Here is a 19,493-nt window from a genome sequence, read left to right as displayed (position 1 = left end):
TCCTCACCTTGGGGGCTGTGGTCCCTTGGTTTCCAGAGCTCTTGCTTGGGGAAGTCTAACCCTGCTCTTGTCAATTAGACTGGAATTATTTGTACAAAAGTCACCACTGAATTAAAATGGCTTTGAAGAAACTGTTTAATCTCCTTGGACTTTCAAAGCCTTTTTCAGGAATACAGTTTGAATAGATTTTTAGTGTCTAGACTGTGGCCAGAGAATAATTCAGTGGTACAGTTATTGCCTAGCATGGTTGAATCACTGGCTGGGTCTGATCCTCAGAACTGCAAAATAAGCAAACAAAAAACCAAATCCACTCACGAAAAACTAACCAAACAACAACTCCCTACAGAGTCACATGGCAGGATGATAGTCTTTGTCTTGAAAGTCCCCAGGGGCCTGCATGTTAGAGTACTGGTCCCTGAGGAGCTATTATGAAGAGGTAAGGTGTGCAGAGATCTCCAAGTGATTGGGGTATATTGGATTCCGATTGCTTCTTCCTCTTTGGCTTTCAGGTCATTAGGTAAGTGGTTTGTTCTGCCATGTACTTTAGCTATGAGCTCACCATGTGTTTACCACAGGCAGGCCCAAATGCTTTAAGAGGCTCATGTATCAAGGACTGCAACTTGCAAAAGTTCAAGCCAAAATAAATCTGTCATCCTTATAAGCTGATTATCTGTGGCAATTTGTCTTAGTAATGGGAAGGTGACTAACACGGAATGAAATATTTTAAATAATATTCATGGTAAAAAAACTACCATGGCTTATATACCAAGACTGAAAATTTATTTTATAAATTGTACTGTTATAGACTTCATATGCATTAATTTAATTTTCATATTATTTTTATCATCTGATGGAACTGGTGACTGAACAATGATGATGGTCCCAGTGATGACCAATAACTGTACTTATTTCTCTAGGATGAGTTGAAAAGAAACCCATTTTAAGTAGTTTTGGTTCTCACCTATGGTTCAAAAAGTAAAGAAAAACATTTGCTTTGTAATGTCAACACTGTCTAGTTATCTGGGCATTTTCCTTATAAACATGGTGTTAGGTCATTATAAAATAATTAAACAGTCTCACAGCTGAGGCATTTTGCCCTCTGACTCAGGCTTTTCTTTCTGGGGACTTTTTGTATGTAACTGAGATATGACATTACTGCTCTGGGTAGTGGAAACTCAGAGAGGCCTTTTGCCCCAAGGAGAGCTGCCAATGCTTACTAGACACACACTGCGCAGAAAATTCCTCAAGACTGAAATACTCCACATTGCATGGAGGCTTGCTAAGGCTCAAGAAGTTCTATATCAAAACTTTCCATCCCAGAAAGAGGCTCTTTAAGACTCAGAAAGAAAGCAACTCACAAATCTTATCTGAGGAAGTCCCTAAAGCTTAACAGATTTCCAAGGTCCCTCTTTTGCCAAAGTTACATAAGCAGTGAGCACTGCTGTGGAGAGGACTCTCCCATTGGTCAAGCTGCCTTCACATGGTGCAGAGATCCAGGTTTGCAGCTTTTGTGAACTGGGTGGGATTTTAATGATTCAGATGCCTTTGGGCCATCCATACCCATGTCAGTATACCAGTAAACTCACTGGTTAACCAACTTGGATTTTGGTGTAATCATTTCTTTTATCTGTCACTGGTACCATATTTGGGGTGAGTAGAAATCTCCCCAGAAAACATCACACAACATCTCATGATTTAGTCATCTGATAAATGATAAAGGGTTTTCTACAGAAAGTATACTTTTGATATGGTAGTATAAATATTAGAAATAAAAAATGCTTTAGACTTGAAGGCGTTGAAAAGGAAAGAAAGTATTACTGACTAACTGAGGTAAAGTTGTTAATGCTTCCTTAAAGTATTCTGCAAGCTTCTTTGGATTTGCTCATTAGAGTCCAAGAGCTACTAAATTATGCTTCCTTATAGTTTTGTTCTCTGAAAATAAAGGAGAGCTAGCAGAGTTGTAGTGTAATGATAATGATGTATCATAAAGTTTCTTCATAAGAATTGTTTGTTACATGTGCTTAATGCATTACTCCATTTAATTCCATATAGTGGTAGATATGTTACTAATAGCAAGGAGATTAAGAGGTTGAGTTATTAGCAGGCTTATCAATAGGTAACACTTTCAAAATCCCCTACAGCTACTTTTCCTCCTTGGTAGGTCTTCCCACCTCAATTAACCTAATCAAGCTAATCCCCGACAGACATGGCTGGAGGCTTGTCTTCCAGGTGATCCCAGATATTGTCAAGTTGTCAGCATGAACCATCACCATGAAGATTTCAGGGGTGCTCATATCATCTCCAAATACCAGGTATCTCTCACAACCTAAGTGGCCTTTGCTAATCACTGCCTGGGTGTTTCACTAGTGGTATTCTAATTCTATCTCCTCTTTTTAAAATAGGAAAATCCTTTCTAATTATTACTCAGTTACCCTAAGGTACAGTCCATTTAGGAAAGGCTGCATAATGGCTCATTTCTTTTGATTTACATTAACCTGTTTTGAAATCACTCATTTACTCTTAAGTGTCACCCAAATTTCAGAACGTCTTTTAGATTTTACCAACAGAAACAAATAGATTTAAGTTTTGGGTGTGCGTATTTTAATCCAGTGTAATATTTTTCTTACCTAATCTATATTATTCCATCTCTGACAGGAGGAAATAGCTTGGCTCCAGAGTCTTGTGAACACAAACCCAGTAGCTTTTTCTTTCCTTCAGGAATGACAAGATACTCCTCTACTCTCCCTGACAAGATGTGGAATCAGCTAGTACTACAAGTGATAGGAGGGCCAACAATATACTAAGAGTAAGGGGGGCCACTTATGTGTGTTCTGTGGAGACACAAATACGTTGAAAATGAGTGGAGAGAGATACAGTGGTGGAACCTACATATCAAAAGAGATCGAAGAGGCTAAAGATAAATTAATAACAAACTTGTGAAACAGAAAATGTGAAGATAGTTATACTAGCCATTACTATGAAATTTTAGTAAGTTGCATTATTGTCACACTTACAAATGCATTCCTTTTTTTGTACAGATATATTGGCATGGCTTTTAGATTTGGAATAAAACAATCTCAGATGGGGGAATAATTGGGGGTAAGACGAAGTAACCTTAGCCATCTGTTCATTGCGCTACTCCCTCCTTTTGTATATTCGAATGTTCTTGAAATCAACAGCGGAAGAACTGTTTTAGGCACAATTGGTTCCATATAACATTGTTAGATAATGCTGCCTAGTTTTCTTTGGCTTGTGTGTTAATTTGTGCTTGGAAGATATGAGAAATGCTTGATTAATTAAAGTTTTGGGAAGCACTGATTACTGATTAGGCAGAAAGCCTACATTATCAAGAACATTCAAAACTTATTTTAATGAAAGCTAATGTTAGAAAAAATGATTAAGCCTATAATCACACAAATGATCAAACATTCTAAAGACTGCTGCTGTGGAAGAAGAAATGATGAAAAGCTGAGAAGCTGGGGAAAGTTAAGGGAAAAGTCATCCAAGATATCTACTTTGCCGTGGTAAGTGGCACACACTACACCATGCACCTACAGGAGGATCTGGAAATACAAATTAGCTAGAAGGACATTCACCCATATCTTGTGATGCTCTTAACAACAACATTGCTGTGTTGTGTACCAATCCTAAAATCCGATGCCGGAGAGGAGACTCTGGCTGGCTCGGACATGGTGTGCATCGGAATCATGTGGCAAGCTTGGAAAACGCAAGATCCTGAGATTTACCCGACAGACCCTTTCTATCACAGTTTTTTTTTTTTTTTTAAGGAAAGCATTATATTTAAAAACCGAACACTGAGTAGTAAATGAACTAGATGCACGGTTTTCAAGGGCGCAGTTCAGTGGTGTCAAGTAGAAGAGCAGCTTTCTAGGACTTTGTGAATTAGACTGCTTCAGATACTTCACCTGAACAGAATCACGCAGGGGTTGACTTTTTATGTTGTTCTTTTATTTTACTAATGCAATTCCCTTGGCATTCATCTGTATGCGCCTGTGAGAATATTTTCTTTCTTTTTAAGGTTACATACTATATTATTGTGTATGACCTTGTGCTTCATTGATAGACTTCTCAATAGACATCATCACCCTCTTGTGAAGATGTAATGTTGCTAAGAACACAGGCAGACACCGTTTCTTCAGGACTCTATTTTCAAGTCTTTTGAATGTACACCCAGGAGTGGGACTGCAGGATCATAGAACCTCAGAGAGTTCTATCCAATACTTCCAGGGCATGTCCCAGAAAGCTGAAGTATTGATAAGACTTCAAGTCATACTGAAGCATAATATGGTTCACAATTTGAAAGGCACCAAATTTGGGAAGTTACATGTACTTAATTAAGAGAGGTTTAAGAAAGCATCGTGTGTTCTGAGCAGGAGGGCACTGGTAAAGATTCTACTTGAGACCAAGGCCCCCTGGGTGGTGACTGCAGAAGATTGTGATAAACAGCTGGGTAGCCAACCTCTCCAGTGGTGGCCCAGGGTCAGGCAGCTACTGAACTACAGAACTACCAGTAGCCTGACAGTAGCAGCATACTGTCAACTGGGCTGGGATTTCAGACTAACAAAGCGCCTAGTGTTGACTTACTCCAAATAAAGCATGACAAGGCTCTGTCCCTGGAATTATGTGGCTGCAGAAACACTGTTCACTATGCAAGAGAAGGAGAAATGCCGGGCGGTGGTGGCGCACGCCTTTAATCCCAGCACTCGGGAGGCAGAGCCAGGCGGATCTCTGTGAGTTCGAGGTCAGCCTGGGCTACCAAGTGAGTTCCAGGAAAGACGCAAAGCCACACAGAGAAACCCTGTCTCGAAAAACCAAAAAAAAAAAAAAAAAAAAAAAAAAAAAAAAAAAAAAAAAAAAAAAAAGAGAGAGAGAGAGAGAGAGAGAGAGAGAGAGAGAGAGAGAGAGAGAGAGAGAGAGAGAAGGAGAAACATATTCCATAATAGTCCAAAGGTTTGGCTAAAGTCATGGTACATTCTGTGACGGTCAGTGATATACTGTTACTCATGACCATTCAGAGTGACATCTAATAAGACAGATAAAGTTGTAAGAAGCATAAATATATTCTGGGAGGCCAGCCTCTGTTTACTGGTTTGCCCTCTTCCCTCTCTCCTTTTTTTTTTTTTTTTTTTTTTTTTTTTTTCGAAATTTTTTGTGCTTTGCGCTTTCCTGGCTCACTTGGTAGCCAGCTGCTCGACTCACAGAGATCCGCTGCTCTGCCTCCGAGTGCTGGATAAGCGTCGCCACCACGCCGGCTTCTCCTTTATTTTTAAGGAACTTTTCTAGAAGGAGGTCTATTAAAAGCCAGCAATTCAGTGATATCTATAAACATTTGCTCATCCCAGTAGGGAATTACAGAAGCCACTCTATATACAAGGAAACCATTAAAACCAATTTACTATTGGTAATGGCAGAACATAGGGTTATATTCTAGCTTCCTTCATGTCTATTATTTACATTTCACTAATGGACTGGTTGCTTTCAAAGACCAGGTATCAGTCAGGCCATACTCTGAGATCTTAAAAGAAAGATAATAGTGGTGTTTGAGAATTCCCAAGTGCAGATAAGTGCACATTTCTAATATTGTACAGCCATCCTTTAGTCCCTATGCCCACATTGTGCTACACTCTGTTCTGTGTCAATAGCTAGTATGACAAAGACCCTGTTATAGCAAATGCTTATCCCTTAGTTCACATAAAATAATAGCTTAGTCTCTGGAATTGCTTTTTTTTTTTAATTGACTAGCATTATTTCTTACTACACAATGCAGTATCTATTTTTGAAAAGAAAGAATTGGCAAGAGAGAAAGAGCTGATGAATGAAACATTTACCCTCCAGTTAAGCCATAAGCTGAAAAAAAAGATAAGCAAGGAGAAAACAGCATTTTATAACTAAAGTAAATTTAATATGCCTTCATGTCACCTGAGTGAGAGGGCAATAAAATGGTGAAGCAGTGATTTGAAACCAGGAACAATGACTGAGAAATGTAGTAATAATAATAATAATAATAATAATAATAATAATAATAAATAATACTTATGCTATGCACAGTGGTGGTCATTTCCCTAAATATGTGTTATGAAAGTATCTAATTGAATTTCTAGACTAATTTCCAACTAAAGGTTGTCCATTGTCTCTTAAGAAAATGGGAGTTGACTACAGATCCATGCTTGAGCTGGAGCATTTCTTTTTGCAAAGGGATCCTGCTGTTTGCAAAACACCAGGTGAAAAAAGCAAAGGACAGCACAGAGCAGAGCAGAAGGGGACTCTGGGCACAGAAAATTAGATGTTGACACCTGTGAGATGACAAAGAGAGAAGAGAGGAGAAAAAGAAGGGGAGGAGAGGAGAGACACACAGAAATGGATATCCAGAAAATCATGAGGGTGTTATCATATTCAATCGATTATCATAATTGTTTGTAATGTTGAATTAACTACTACAATTTGTTCTTAAAATAAGGCTACATAAGTTATCTAGAAAGTTCACCTAAAAACAAAAAACAAAAGAAAAACCCAAAATAACTCCCTAGGAACAACATTACTAGTAACTAACACACACTAAGTGCGTCTTCTCACATCCTCTTGGCAGTGCTATGAGTCAAGTCCTATGTTGTCTCCATTTTTAAGAGGAGGCTGAGACAAAGAGACCAAACAGTTTATACCATCTTACAGCAAAGCAAACTGAGGAGATGGGAGTCTTCTTTTAACCATGGCACATGATACCAAATGGACAAAAGGGAAGGAGAACAAAAAAGGGAGAGATTAGAGGAAAACCAGGATGGAAGAATGCCATGGCAAGCTGGAGATGAGTGTCTACTGAAACGGGAAAAAATGCTTGATACACCTGTGCCAGCCACTGGCTGTTTTTCCTACATATCACCCACCCCTCCTTCTCTGGGCACATAAGATAAAGGAAAGCAGGATAGAAGCATCTCTTCCCTTCTGTTTTATCTATATTCTGTGCTTTGGGTCAGAGTCCTGTTTAACTCCTCATAGGCATGTTAATCATTCAAGGACTATCTATCTAAAAACCTGTAACACTCAACCCAGCTGTTCCTCATCAAGGTCAAAGACACATAAGTAAGAATCATTGTCATAAACCTCCAGATACCTTGGATTTCAGTTACAGCAAAGTCCAGTAGGACAGACCACCCCTAAAGTGAGGCAATTACATGTGAAGGTCAGGCTGCCTCCTGGAGCAGTTCATGAGAACCAGCTTGTTCCCCTAAGAATAAGAGGTCTGCAACCACTGCTGAACCAGGACTGAGACAGTAAACAAGACACACTTTGACCAAGGGTTCTTAATCGTGCATGCCTCTTGCTCCCTGCTGCTGTTCTGCTGTTTAAACTGAAGTTCATGCCAACACCCCAAGTAGACCTGGGGTCACAGACCATCTTTACTCACATTTGATTAAATCTGCTTTCTCTGCTTTTCTGTCTAGTAGTCTCTAACTAGCATTTAGAGTGGGTGGCCAAGTCTAGCTTTTTAGAACTCCTAGAACTGGGACACTGGCCCTAATACTTCAGTAACTCTCCTTTTGTTCTGGACCAGTAACTGACTACACAATCCCCACAGAGTTTAAGATCCGAGTATCATGTTCCATCTACACAACACTGTACTTCACAAAAATTGACTCTATTATATTTTAAAATATTTCAAGAATATGACTATACTCCATAAGACCTGTCATTGTCAGTCAGCCTGAGTCTTGATCCAATCTGCTGCCTGAAGGCTCATCAGCAGAAACAGATCTGGGCTCAGAGCTAATTTAGTATAAGGGAAATATCTGAGCTATTGACCTTGTTAGAATTCAGACTGGGACACGAACGGTTTGCACTAGCTCTCGCTCATAGGCACTCTGGAGTTCACTTTAGAAAACAGCTCTAGGAAGGCAGGGGAATAGAGTGCTTGGGATCTATCTAAGACCTTAGCCTTTGACTAAGTGTCACTTCTAAATCTTAAGAATGATGATGGTTGTTTTCATTTCACACTGCTTTATACACTATAAAATATCTTCCCTTAATATGTGCCTTGTCTGACCTCCCACAGCTCTGTGAGGGTATAATAGTCTTATTTTACATGGAAAAGGAAAACAAAAAGCTCAGATATTAGAGCCAGTGCAAACCAAAGACTGGCAGATAGGCATGGCAAAAATCCAGCTCCGCATAGCTGCCTTTTGGGGCACGGAGGGAACTCGGAACACACAGGATTCCATCAGTTTGCATTCATATCAAGTTGTTGTTAGTGATATAAAGCTGACAAGGAATGGAGTATGGGATAGTTTGCCATTCCAACATAGATACTTCTATTAAACTAAAACTGAACTTAAGAAGTTATTCCCAGAACCTATAAATCAATTTTTAATCAACATCTTCTGGGTTTGCCGGCAAACACGGCACTGAAACATGCCTTCAGCCCCCCACCATAGACAAACTGTAGCAGTTCACATCTGCTTTTAGACAGCAGAAAGGGGACTGTGGAACACAGAACACTAGGTTTTGTTGAGAGTCTTGGTAGAAAAACATTTCAGAATGACTGACAGCATTCCCTTATTTCAGTCTTCCATCTATTTGAAGAATATGTCAACACATAGAGATTTTATTGTTAGAAATGATGCTGTGGTTCTCCCCAGTGTGTGCTGGGTCTGCCCAGGATTTTTTTTTTTAAATTAGAGTTGGCATATTGGGGCTGGAATCAGACTTCATTCACTCATTGTTTTCAAGATTTACTCTTGTAATTCTTGCCAAGCAAATCCTAGGCAGATAGTTTCTGTTAGAAGGACTGGTTGGCTCAGGAGAGCAAGCGTGTAACATTATAAGGCTCTCTATATCTTTGTTCTCAGAGTTCCGAGATAAAGCACTGGTGTCACCAGAGAAGTTTTAGTCTGCCCACTCCAGACCTAACTAAAAACACGGAGCTCTGTTCTTTACCCACTTCTCCACAAACCTTTCAGTAGACTAAAGTTCGAGACGTTTTGAGTTCAAGTCTCACAACACTGCTTGCTACAGAGCATTTGTGCCTTCTCCTAACTTACAGGCTAAAGTCCTTGGTGCTACTGTGATGAAGTTAATAGTGAAGCCTTTGGTAGAGAAAAGGCCTCATGACTCAGATTCATGCTCTTACAAGAAAGACTCTTTTACCATGTGTGGCTTCAAAAAGAAAATGGGTATCTATGAATCCAGAAGTACACCCTCACTAGACAGCAGACCTATAGGCACCATGACCAGAGGCTATCCAGCTTCATTACAAATACTTTTTAGTTGTTTAAGCCATTAAGCCTCTGGTGTTTTACTATTGCATCCCAAACTGACAGAGACACTGCTCTATTACAAAATTTGCCTTGAAAATGTAATTTCTTACCACATGCCCACATATCCACTGGTTTTCCATAAGGATCTTTACGCAGGACTTCTGGAGAGAGATAACCAGGTGTGCCGGCAAAACCTAGGGAAAACAGATGCTCATGAGTCATGGTTGTAGTGATGACATGGAAGGAAATGGCCAACTAAGAAAAATGCTTTAGGGGGCTTCTTTAACTGAAGATGAGGTCTGTCTATCCAACCTTGTAGATTATTTGAAACACACACACACACACACACACACACACACACACACACACACACACTGGAGGTGTGGAGGTTAATCTACTATGATATTTTGACACAGGGCTACTTTTGTTCAGATGTTTTAACATCACTTATATGGAAGTTCAAGCTAAAGCTATAAAGAAATAATTAGAAAACTGAGAGCAGATTAATTATTTGCAAAAGATGATCCCTAAATGCCTCTGACAATCAGTCACCTACAAAAGAGGGGGACAGAACACCTACATTCTAAGGACAAATCCAAAGCAAACTTTCCAAAAATATTTTTTAGAACAGATATCCTTTGGGTACAGGGCCATGAGAGTGGATAGCGCTACCAGTAACTGAAAGACTCATTCTGAGAAGAAATAAGCCCAGAAAAATATCAGTTCAATGTGTACTAATAAATAACCAGGACGTATTCATAACTGGCAAGTGAAAGGAGTCTTAGGGACACTTGGATGAATCACCACTGAACACCGACCAAAGAGACCTCCAACTTGAGAAGACACAGTGAAGGGGTGATGGCAAAGGAAGCCTTGGATTATATAAACAGAGTAGAATTCGATAAGGAATGCTTAAGCAACAATAACATCTGTTACCAGACTCCAGTGGAAATATTTTCTACTCCTGAAAATGAGTTTTTCAAGTAAAGAACACTTTAAAAAATAACAAAGGTAACCATTTTCATTTGAAAGCATTCTTTTAAAAGGCAACAAATGGAAAAATGGAAAGTCTCTCTAAAAGAACACACAATCAGATGTTCCTCCAACCATAAACTAATGCCAAGTCACAGTCTTTATTTAACAGGAGGCAAAGTATCCAAGAAATGAATTATTCCTCATTTCTGCAAAGAAATTATACTTACTACATTAAAAAAGAAATATAAGAGAGAAGATATTGGATGAGTTGCTTCTTCAGCAAAATTAAATATAAGCCAAATGATTTTAATTCACCCGATATCCCTGGTCTCTTTAAATATTGGACAAAACTATGAGAATTAACATCCTATGTGGCAGATTTGATAAAAATGTAAAAAAATGAAATATCCACATACATCCTATTTCTCCTAAGGAACTGGATGCAAAAGAAATAATACTCTACAGTGACTTCATGAATACAGCATGTTGGAGCACAGTAAATAAGGTCTTCTTCATCAGGGGATTTAACTTCTAAGAATGTAAGATTGTTATGATATATGCTATCAAGGTTAATAAGAACTTGTTCTCTCCAGAGATAACATGGGTTTTACTTCAAAGAACTAATAGGGGTATCAAAACAGATAAAGGAAGAAACAGAAATATGAACTGCTGGAAATATATCTATTAGAAAATCTTCTCATTAAAAAAAAAAAAATAATCATAAGTAACATAGTTGATAATCAAAATTCGATAGAATAACATTGATTGCTTATCTAGTTAAAATTCTTGCTCATCATGTAATAAACAATGATCATAATCTACTTAATATTGTCAAAATTTTGTTAAGAATGATAGAGATATAAAACAATATTAATGAGAGCAACTAAGTAAAGTAATTCTTCCACAATGCAAGATCCTGGTAGACCCTCTGTTGCCGTAGCAACAATAAGACATTAAAAGCATATTGCAGATATCTTTTGTATCCAGTTCCTTAGGATAAATGAGATGTATGTGGATATTTTATTTTTTACAGTTTTATCAAATGTTCTACATAGGATGTTAATTCTCATAGTTTAGGCCAATATTTAAAGAGACCAGGTTATAGGGTGAAAAGTGGATAAAAGGAACAAAGTATGTAGAATTAAAATGAGAATTAAAATAAAATAAAATAGTTTTATGTTTTACATTACGTACTAGTATGTGTGTGCCAAAAACAACCTCAAGTGTAGTTGTTCAAGTACCACCAACTTGTTCGCTGAGACAGGGTCTCTCAATGGTCTGGAGCTTGCCAAGCAGGCTAGGGTGACCAGCCATTGAGTCCTAGGGATCTACTGTTTGTCTCTTTTTCCCTAGTGTGGGGCGTGTGTGTGTGTGTGTGTGTGTGTGTGTGTGTGTGTGTGTGTGTGTTATAAACATCTACCATCTCTAGATTAAGTTCTTAAAATACTATTTATTATTTCTGTGAAGAGAGTGTGCATATATCCACAACACATGTGTGAAGGTCACATTGTATATTGAAAACCTCCTATTAACTCTTAGAACAGAATCCATTTTACCACAAACTTTCTTAAAAAGGTGTATATGAACTTGTTTTGTCAATATTTTTCTCTTATTTTCTGATTATAGACCCATTTAACATCAAGTTCAATGTCTTACAATTAGTGTAGATGCTGCTAGATGACCATTGCTACCACGCTGTGGCTAGAAAGTGGTGTTAGGAACCAGGAGAACCAGGAGTTCTGGGCTGGGAGAGCACAGTCACATTAAGGAGAGTAGCCCTACTCACCAAACCACGCCTGCTGGTCGCCTTGAACTTCTATGGCTAAGCCGAAGTCTGCCAGTTTCACAGCTGCTCCTTTGGATTTGCTAGCTAAAAGCAAATTCTCAGGCTTTATTTAGAAAGAAAGAGGAGGGAGGGAAGGAGAGAGAGGAGAGAGAGAGAGAGAGAGAGAGAGAGAGAGAGAGAGAGAGAGAGAGAGAGAGAGAGAGAGAGAGAGAGAGAGAGAGACTAAAGTGAGAATCTATTTTAAGTGACTACTTAAAATGACCAACATTTGTACAAGATTAAACAGGGAGGGAGTGGTTGGGAAACAAACTCATGCACTGTTGTCTCTCCTGGAGATTTCCATTCCTAAATCCCAGGGAAGGTAGGGTTAGAAACTATAGAGGACAACCATGGGTGCAGGCTTCAGACAGATGCATTGGGCACTGCAGAGGCAACGGGGAAGGATGCAGTTAGTCGAGTTGCTGGCTTCACCTGCTCGCATGCCTCCAAGGACCACTCAAGGTGCACACTTGGCCACTGACACGGACTTAGAAGCCTAACAGAGCACAGACATTTTCAGCAGGAGGAAATCTGGCAAAATGATAACCAGAGTTGGACCAACCTACAGACATTTGGCAAATGAAACTGCAAATTAAATCCCACTTGATTTTTAAGAGTTTGGACTCAAACACAGTGATTTTGATTCCTCAATGTTTCCAAACAATTTCTGCACAAATTTTAGAGACTTACTCTGAATTATGTATTAAAATGGCTGTCTTTAAGGATCTGTTTATTCTTAAAGGCAGAAAGAGTATACTGTTTGCCAAATGTTATAGTTAGCTTTAAACAAAAATTTATAAGCCACTTTTTACTGTGTAATTTACATTCTTTTAAAGTGTGACTAAAATATTATGCAGATACTTATTCTCCCACCTAAAATCCCATGAGAAAGACACATTTGTCTTTGGTATTGATCCTTCCTCAAGGACTGACAAAGCCGTCTTGGAATGAGGCTGTGTCTACACCATTGTTTCCCAACCACACTGGAATTTATTGAGACAGAGCCTTCAGTTTCCCTGGATAGCCTCATGGAGATACTAAGAGACAGATTGGGGATATGGTTAGGAAAAGAGTGTTGAGTATTATGTACAGTGAAGCCTAGCCCACCCAGACATCTGGATTGGCATACACATGGGAAAATGGTCCAAGGTCTTCTTGCTTTGGATAAGAACCCATGAATTTGGAACTTATGTCTCCACCAAAACGGTTGGGAAACAATAGCCCTTCCAAGTACCAAAACTGTTCTCTGAACATTTGAAAACGTTATCAGCCAAATGATTTTGTTTATGTGTTGACAAATAAGAAATTTCATCGTTTTCATCAATTTGAGTACTCTCTCTTTGTTGGATTTGTCAGTTTTGTGGGTTGTTTTGGACTTGAGTAAACACAGCCTAAACCAGTATTTATAAATCAAGCCAGCCATGCAAAACAGCAAAACCCACAAGCAGAGCTTAGGAGAAATTAGGTTAAATCCATGAGAAATTAGAGAGTGAGCAAGCAAGTTTCAGTTAAATACCAGACTTCTTCAGGCGGTTGCTGCTCACTGCCATCAGATCCACTACTATCATGACCACTGGAAATGTGAAGGGACCTTGGGAGCTTTTCGGGGTTGAAGTATGGTTTTGAACTACCTCAACATCAAAGACATTTAATTTGGAGTTTGAGATTAACATGTTTCAAGAATATGAAAGCACTTAGGTTGATGTAACTTATATTATGACTTACTGTTTGAAACTGGAACCCTGGGTATTTATCAGTGTGCTAATACATTTAATCGGGCTAAGTTATTCACTTTTGACATTTTAATTTCACAACTAAAATTTATGGTCAACTAACTACCTATACATTTTCTAATTAAATCAATATAATTTTCTACGACTTGTTTATGGAATAAGTAACTTAGACCAATCACACTGAACTGTACGCAACAGCTGATTCTTCTTCTTTGAAAATTTCACATTCCAAAAGACTGAGATTTCAGAAATGCCTGCTAATATACATCCAATCTAATTTGCCAACCACAGACTCATTCAAGGAAAGAGCTCCAATCACTTTAAGTCTAATGGTATAGAAGTCACTTGAGCAAATGCAAGTGTCATTAGTGAGTAAACACTTTTAAAATTTAATGTGCTTTTACTCTTACTACTACACTGAAAAGCTTCTAGGCAGGCCTCTATGCACAATGCCCCGAAAAACCAAGTCTCTGATTGGGGCAGATGACCTAGAAGGCCTCACTCTAGGACCTGTGAGTTATCCAAGAATATAGGAATATATTTGTATGTGACTTTCACCTGAAATCCATAAGACTGTTCAGCAGCAGCTATGTACAGGAGAAAGCAGGCCTATTTCCAAGGGATGGGATTCATTTTAAAACTGAAATCACCAAGATGGCTTTGCATTATGTATATCATTTAGGAAAAGCTAGCATAGAGAATATGGAATGGAAGTTGAAAAGTTAGAAGAGTTTTTTATTTTAATAAAGGAATCTGCTTTTTAATATTTCACTTGAAAATTGCTTTAAGTGGCTTTAATAAAAACCTTTAATATATCACATGCATTTTACTTCCATAGAGTTTCTTTCTACTTTTTAGAAAGGCCAGCTAGAATAATTTTTCTATCATGGTCTGTGGGAGTGCAGAAGGCTGACTCTCTAATAATTTCTAAAGACACTTTTAGTGGGAACTGGCATATTTGTTTTGGGTTTTCTTGAATCACTCTTAACATTTAATTTGAAACTATGTTGTACTATAAAAGTCCATTGCTGAGAGTTCAAACTCTGAATGCTTAAGAAAGGAATACATCTGTTACCAGGTTACACCGAGGCAGAACAATTAGAATGTCGGTGAGTGGATGGCTGCCTCCTTAGGAAGGATTTCCACCACATTCCAGTTGTTACTAGCTCATTGTTTTGACTTCCTAGGATGAACATGACAGGCAGGATCAAAAGCAGAGACCTTCCAACACACCTGCACATGAACACTGACTCAGCAACATGAGGGAATTGGGCATAATGATGATTTAGAAAAAAAAAAAAGTGAATTCAAGATTCATGTCCTCTCACTCCAATGCTGCAGACTTGAGCAACCCATGAAGCCCTGTCATTGACTGATCACTTCCTTCATCTCTCAAATGGTATTATGAGGCTACTGAATTGTATCTCATGACAATATCTAGTGGATGTGGAACATAAGAACACCATATTTTGTAGGGACAATATACACGCTGGTGATCAAGTACTACATTCCCCATGGCAGGCCATTTCAATGTGCAGAAACAATTTCAATCTGTAATGCATGTTTAAAATTGAAGAAATGTTCATATGAATCCCTATGTTAGCATGTATAATTTGCCATGATCTCTACATGCTTACAAAATGATCACTTTTTAGGTTGGTTTTTAAATAGAGTCTCCTGACATTCTCATACATAGGTTCCTTCCCCACCCCATTGCTTCCTAATGGTGCAGAATTTTCCACGACATCTGGTCTCAGTGTCAACAACCATTTATAGCATATCAGCTGCAATGAGCAGCAACTGTGTAGAAGTTTTGTTCTGTGTTTCCATATGGATATGAAAGCAATAGCTTTCAGGAGGATGTAAAGACTTATTAAAATTATTCAAATACCTTAAAGTACTTAAGCAAGTTGTGGAACCACCTTTAGAACTAATGGAGACTTGGAAGAGAAAATAAATCTCAAGCCTCTCAGTTTATGAAGGTAGAGATGTCCAAAAAGAAGAGTCTGAGACTTGGTGCTAGATATCTTAATTGCTCCACTCTTTGGAGCACAAAAATATGTGTGTGTTGGGAGGTGGGTAATATGTGTGCATGTACCTGTGCACAAAGAGGCCAATATGAAGTATTTTGCTCTATCGTGCCCCACTTTACTTTTTGAGACAGGGTCTTTCATTGAACGTGGAATTTAGTGAGCGTCTAGGCTGGCTGGCCAGTGAGCTCCTGGGATCCTGCTATCTATGCCTCCTGGAGCTGGGACCATAGAGGTTTGGTACCAGGCTTTTATATGAGTGTTAGGGATCTGGAATCAGTTCCTCATGCTTAGGCAGCAAGCACTTTACCTACTGAGAAATCTCTTCAGCCCCATAATTATTCTTTTATAGATTTGGTACTTGTAAGTGGTTTGAATGAGAATGGCTTCCATAGGCTCATAGATTTGAATACCAGGGAGAGGCACTATTTGAAAGCATTAGAAGGTGTGGCCTTGTTGACAGAGTGTGGGCTTTGAGGTCTCAAAAAGCCCATTCCAAGCCCAGAGCCTCTCTGTTCTTGTTGCCTATTGATCTCGATGTATAACTCTCAGCTACTTCTTTGACTTCTCTACTTCTCTGACACTATGTCTGCCTGCATGCAGCCATGCTCCCCTCCATGATGATAATGAACTAAACCTCTAAACTGTAAGCAAGTCTTTGTATGAATTGCTGTAGTCACGCTGTCACTTCCCAGCAATAGAACACAGACTAAGATAGTATTGATATTCCATTCTGATGTTATAAAAATGGTTTGTTTTCATAAGATAGTCTATTTGTTAGGTATTTTGAAGTAATCAAAAATAATTGCCACCTACATCTAAATAAAATAAGGGAAAACTTTGGAAACATAAGACATGATCTTAATCTTGAGTCTTTAATTAGCAATGTCATTATTAAGGAGTTAATCTGGAGAAGGCAATGATCACATGAACATTGGTAACAGGGTTTATCTGGCATGTATATGATCATTGCCTAAATAATAAGATTCAATCATTAGAAACATACATCTCAAATAAGTGATTTACTTTTAACATTTTTATTTTTATTATAAAAATATCAAATGATTTTATTGTGACATATTGATTGTCGAATTTCCCTAGATATTATTTGTAATGAATTTTAAAAGGTATTTTAAAATTCCTTTCCTTTATTTTAAAATCTCAATACTCTAAAGAGAAGTTAACTATTCTCTGCTTTGATATGTTTTCAGTCACTCTTTCTTTTGCCAGAAAAGGTATGAGCAAAGCTCCCAGAAATCAACTAAATGGAATTTTGCCCAAGCTGAAAAGCTTGAATGCCATCTACACTTGTTTCATTTGTGCACTGGTACAGATGGTTTTAACTTTCATTTAATTTTTTTTTACAGGAGTGAATTCCTGATTTCATGTATTGAGAACAGAGGGCCTCTGGCTGATGAATGCACTTGAGTTTTCAATCAGGATGCCATACTTCTGATATCATATACAGGCAGGCAGATTCACTGGAACTATTCTGCTTCCCATTCCTGTCTCTTGGTTTACTTCTATACTCTACGTAAACCTTGCTGAATTGACTGAACGAAGCAGAGTGGACTTTCATGACTACCCGGCAGTCACTGGTTTTCTATGACCTCACACACCCTAGACACACAAAAAATGACAGAATGACCCCTTAATGTATTAGATTTTCACATACATTCCTTTTTAGATAGCTAGACAAATGCTATGTGGAAATGATTTTCCTTTAAGCTTTTATCTAAAGACAGTTCTGAGAAAAACAGAATACTCGATTTTCTAACTATTCCAAATTTAGAATTCACAATATGATCTATCTACTATCACAGATAACAAAGATTTACTGAATGCTTTGAGTTACTTCTGCTCTCTAGAAACTAATTTCTTTCTAATTCAATCATAAATATCTATAAGGTAGTTATAAACATCTCCAGAATTAAAGTTATCTATCTATCTATCTATCTATCTATCTATCTATCTATCTATCTATCTACCTATCTATCTTTCTATCTATCTATTATCTATCAATCCATCTGTCCATTTATCCTTCTATCCATCTGTTTACCTACTTACATGATGATTCTTCCATTATATGCTACTAAAAAAAATGTGGCCAATAGAAGAGCAGCACCCTCTGCTGAGGGATACACAGAGGTTCCTTTTGTGGCTAATACCTTCAGTTGTTCCCCGAAGCTTCCTACTTATCCAACAACACTATAATCATTACTGCTAGAACTTCTAATCCTACCTAGATATGAATCAATGGTTCCATTACTGGGGACATAAATACTGGGGTTCACGTGTCCACTGAAAATAGCCTGGTGGTGACTGATTTCCTCCCTCAATCTTTGAACCATCTCCTGTTTCTTTTCCTCAATTTGCCTGCTGTGCCTTAGTCTTGGTTCTGGATGCCAATAAATTTGTATCTCATAGATTCCAGAGGTTGGCAGTTAATTAAATATTCAAAATAGTGAGCGTTGTTATTTTAAGATATAATTATCCTATTTATGGATAATCTGTTATGATTGTTCTTTTAAGTGTGTGTTTATATACATTTATTCTTTTGTTTGCATTTTATCTGTTCCTGAATTGAAGAAGTATGTTGCAAGCATGTTAGGGTCCTTTGCTAGGCACTGCGGTGTCACATAGGTGTTGGTCTACCTTAAAGTGTACAACAGCCACAAGTATCTTTGATAATGATAATAAACACAGCACTGTCTATGTTTGTCCTCAATGTGATTTAGATGAACTAAACCACATGCATTCAGTATCTGAATAATTTGATGTGAACTAACATAAAAATCAGGATAAAGAAATAAAGACAGGGGGTGTAGGAACCATGAGGAAAACTTGGTTTAAAGCCTGGTGATGAATGCCTTTACACTTGACTACATTGGTAAACATGGTACTTCCAGTAGCGTATTCATCACATAGAATGTATTCATTTGGTAAAAAAGGCACAAAATGAAGTCAGGGGTTTAACACACTTACATGTACATACGATGCCTTTATTGCACAAGTTTTTAACTCTATTAGCATGACAGGAAGTGGTCTACTGACAAGCACTGGGAAGCAGACTCTGTAGGAGTCTATCCAAGTCATCAATTCGGCAAAACTAGGTCATCAGCAATTATAGAAATTACAGAAAGTGCTCTCAAAAGTGCATCTCCATCCTCTCTGAAGATCAGAGAAGCACGATGGAGAAGCCAGGGCACAAAGTGCACTACTTCTTTTGGTGATAAGCCTTGCTAGAAAGCACTTGCCCGGATTTTTGATCACCGAGTTTAGATCTTATATCAGAAAACTGTTTCTTTCACGGCCAATGTCCCAGACCCACTGCCACCACCTTTGATTCAAGTTCCAGTGTTTGAAGGTCTTGGTTGAGTCTGGAGATATAACAGCAAATCCATATCTTGATCCCATAAAACATACCATACAATTGAGGGAAGAGAATTCCTACTTTTCTATGTTTGGCTTTAGAATATACATTTGCTCACATAAATGCAGTAAAGTATTCCAAGTGGGTCTCAGAGATCTGATAAAACATCACACATAGTGTGTATATCCACATATGTCCAGTGGGAAAAAGTAAGGTCCCGTGGGTCTTGACAGCTAACACAAAGGGGTTCTGACTGCTCCCTTGGCCACTAATGAATTTTTGACACGA

The 19,493-nt window shown here is 38.2% G+C and overlaps 1 protein-coding gene across 22 annotated transcripts in view; it reads right to left on the bottom strand.

The window, feature by feature from the left end:
• The window catches only part of Camk2d (calcium/calmodulin dependent protein kinase II delta), a 253,455-nt gene that overhangs the window by 56,791 nt on the left and 177,171 nt on the right, over nucleotides 1-19,493 (bottom strand). For all 22 annotated transcript variants that reach the window (XM_028856050.2, XM_028856105.2, XM_028856139.2 and 19 more), the window contains exons 7-8: nucleotides 12,031-12,133; nucleotides 9,380-9,463 (exon numbers count right to left, since the gene is read on the bottom strand). In XM_028856050.2, coding sequence (XP_028711883.1) covers nucleotides 9,380-9,463; nucleotides 12,031-12,133 — 187 coding nt within the window. The remainder of the gene's footprint in view (nucleotides 1-9,379; nucleotides 9,464-12,030; nucleotides 12,134-19,493) is intronic.

This window comes from Peromyscus leucopus, chromosome 6, assembly GCF_004664715.2.
Source record: "Peromyscus leucopus breed LL Stock chromosome 6, UCI_PerLeu_2.1, whole genome shotgun sequence".
NCBI lineage: Eukaryota > Metazoa > Chordata > Mammalia > Rodentia > Cricetidae > Peromyscus > Peromyscus leucopus.
The sequence above is the reverse complement of the archived record's forward strand: the minus strand, read 5'-3'. Positions and strand labels throughout refer to the sequence as shown.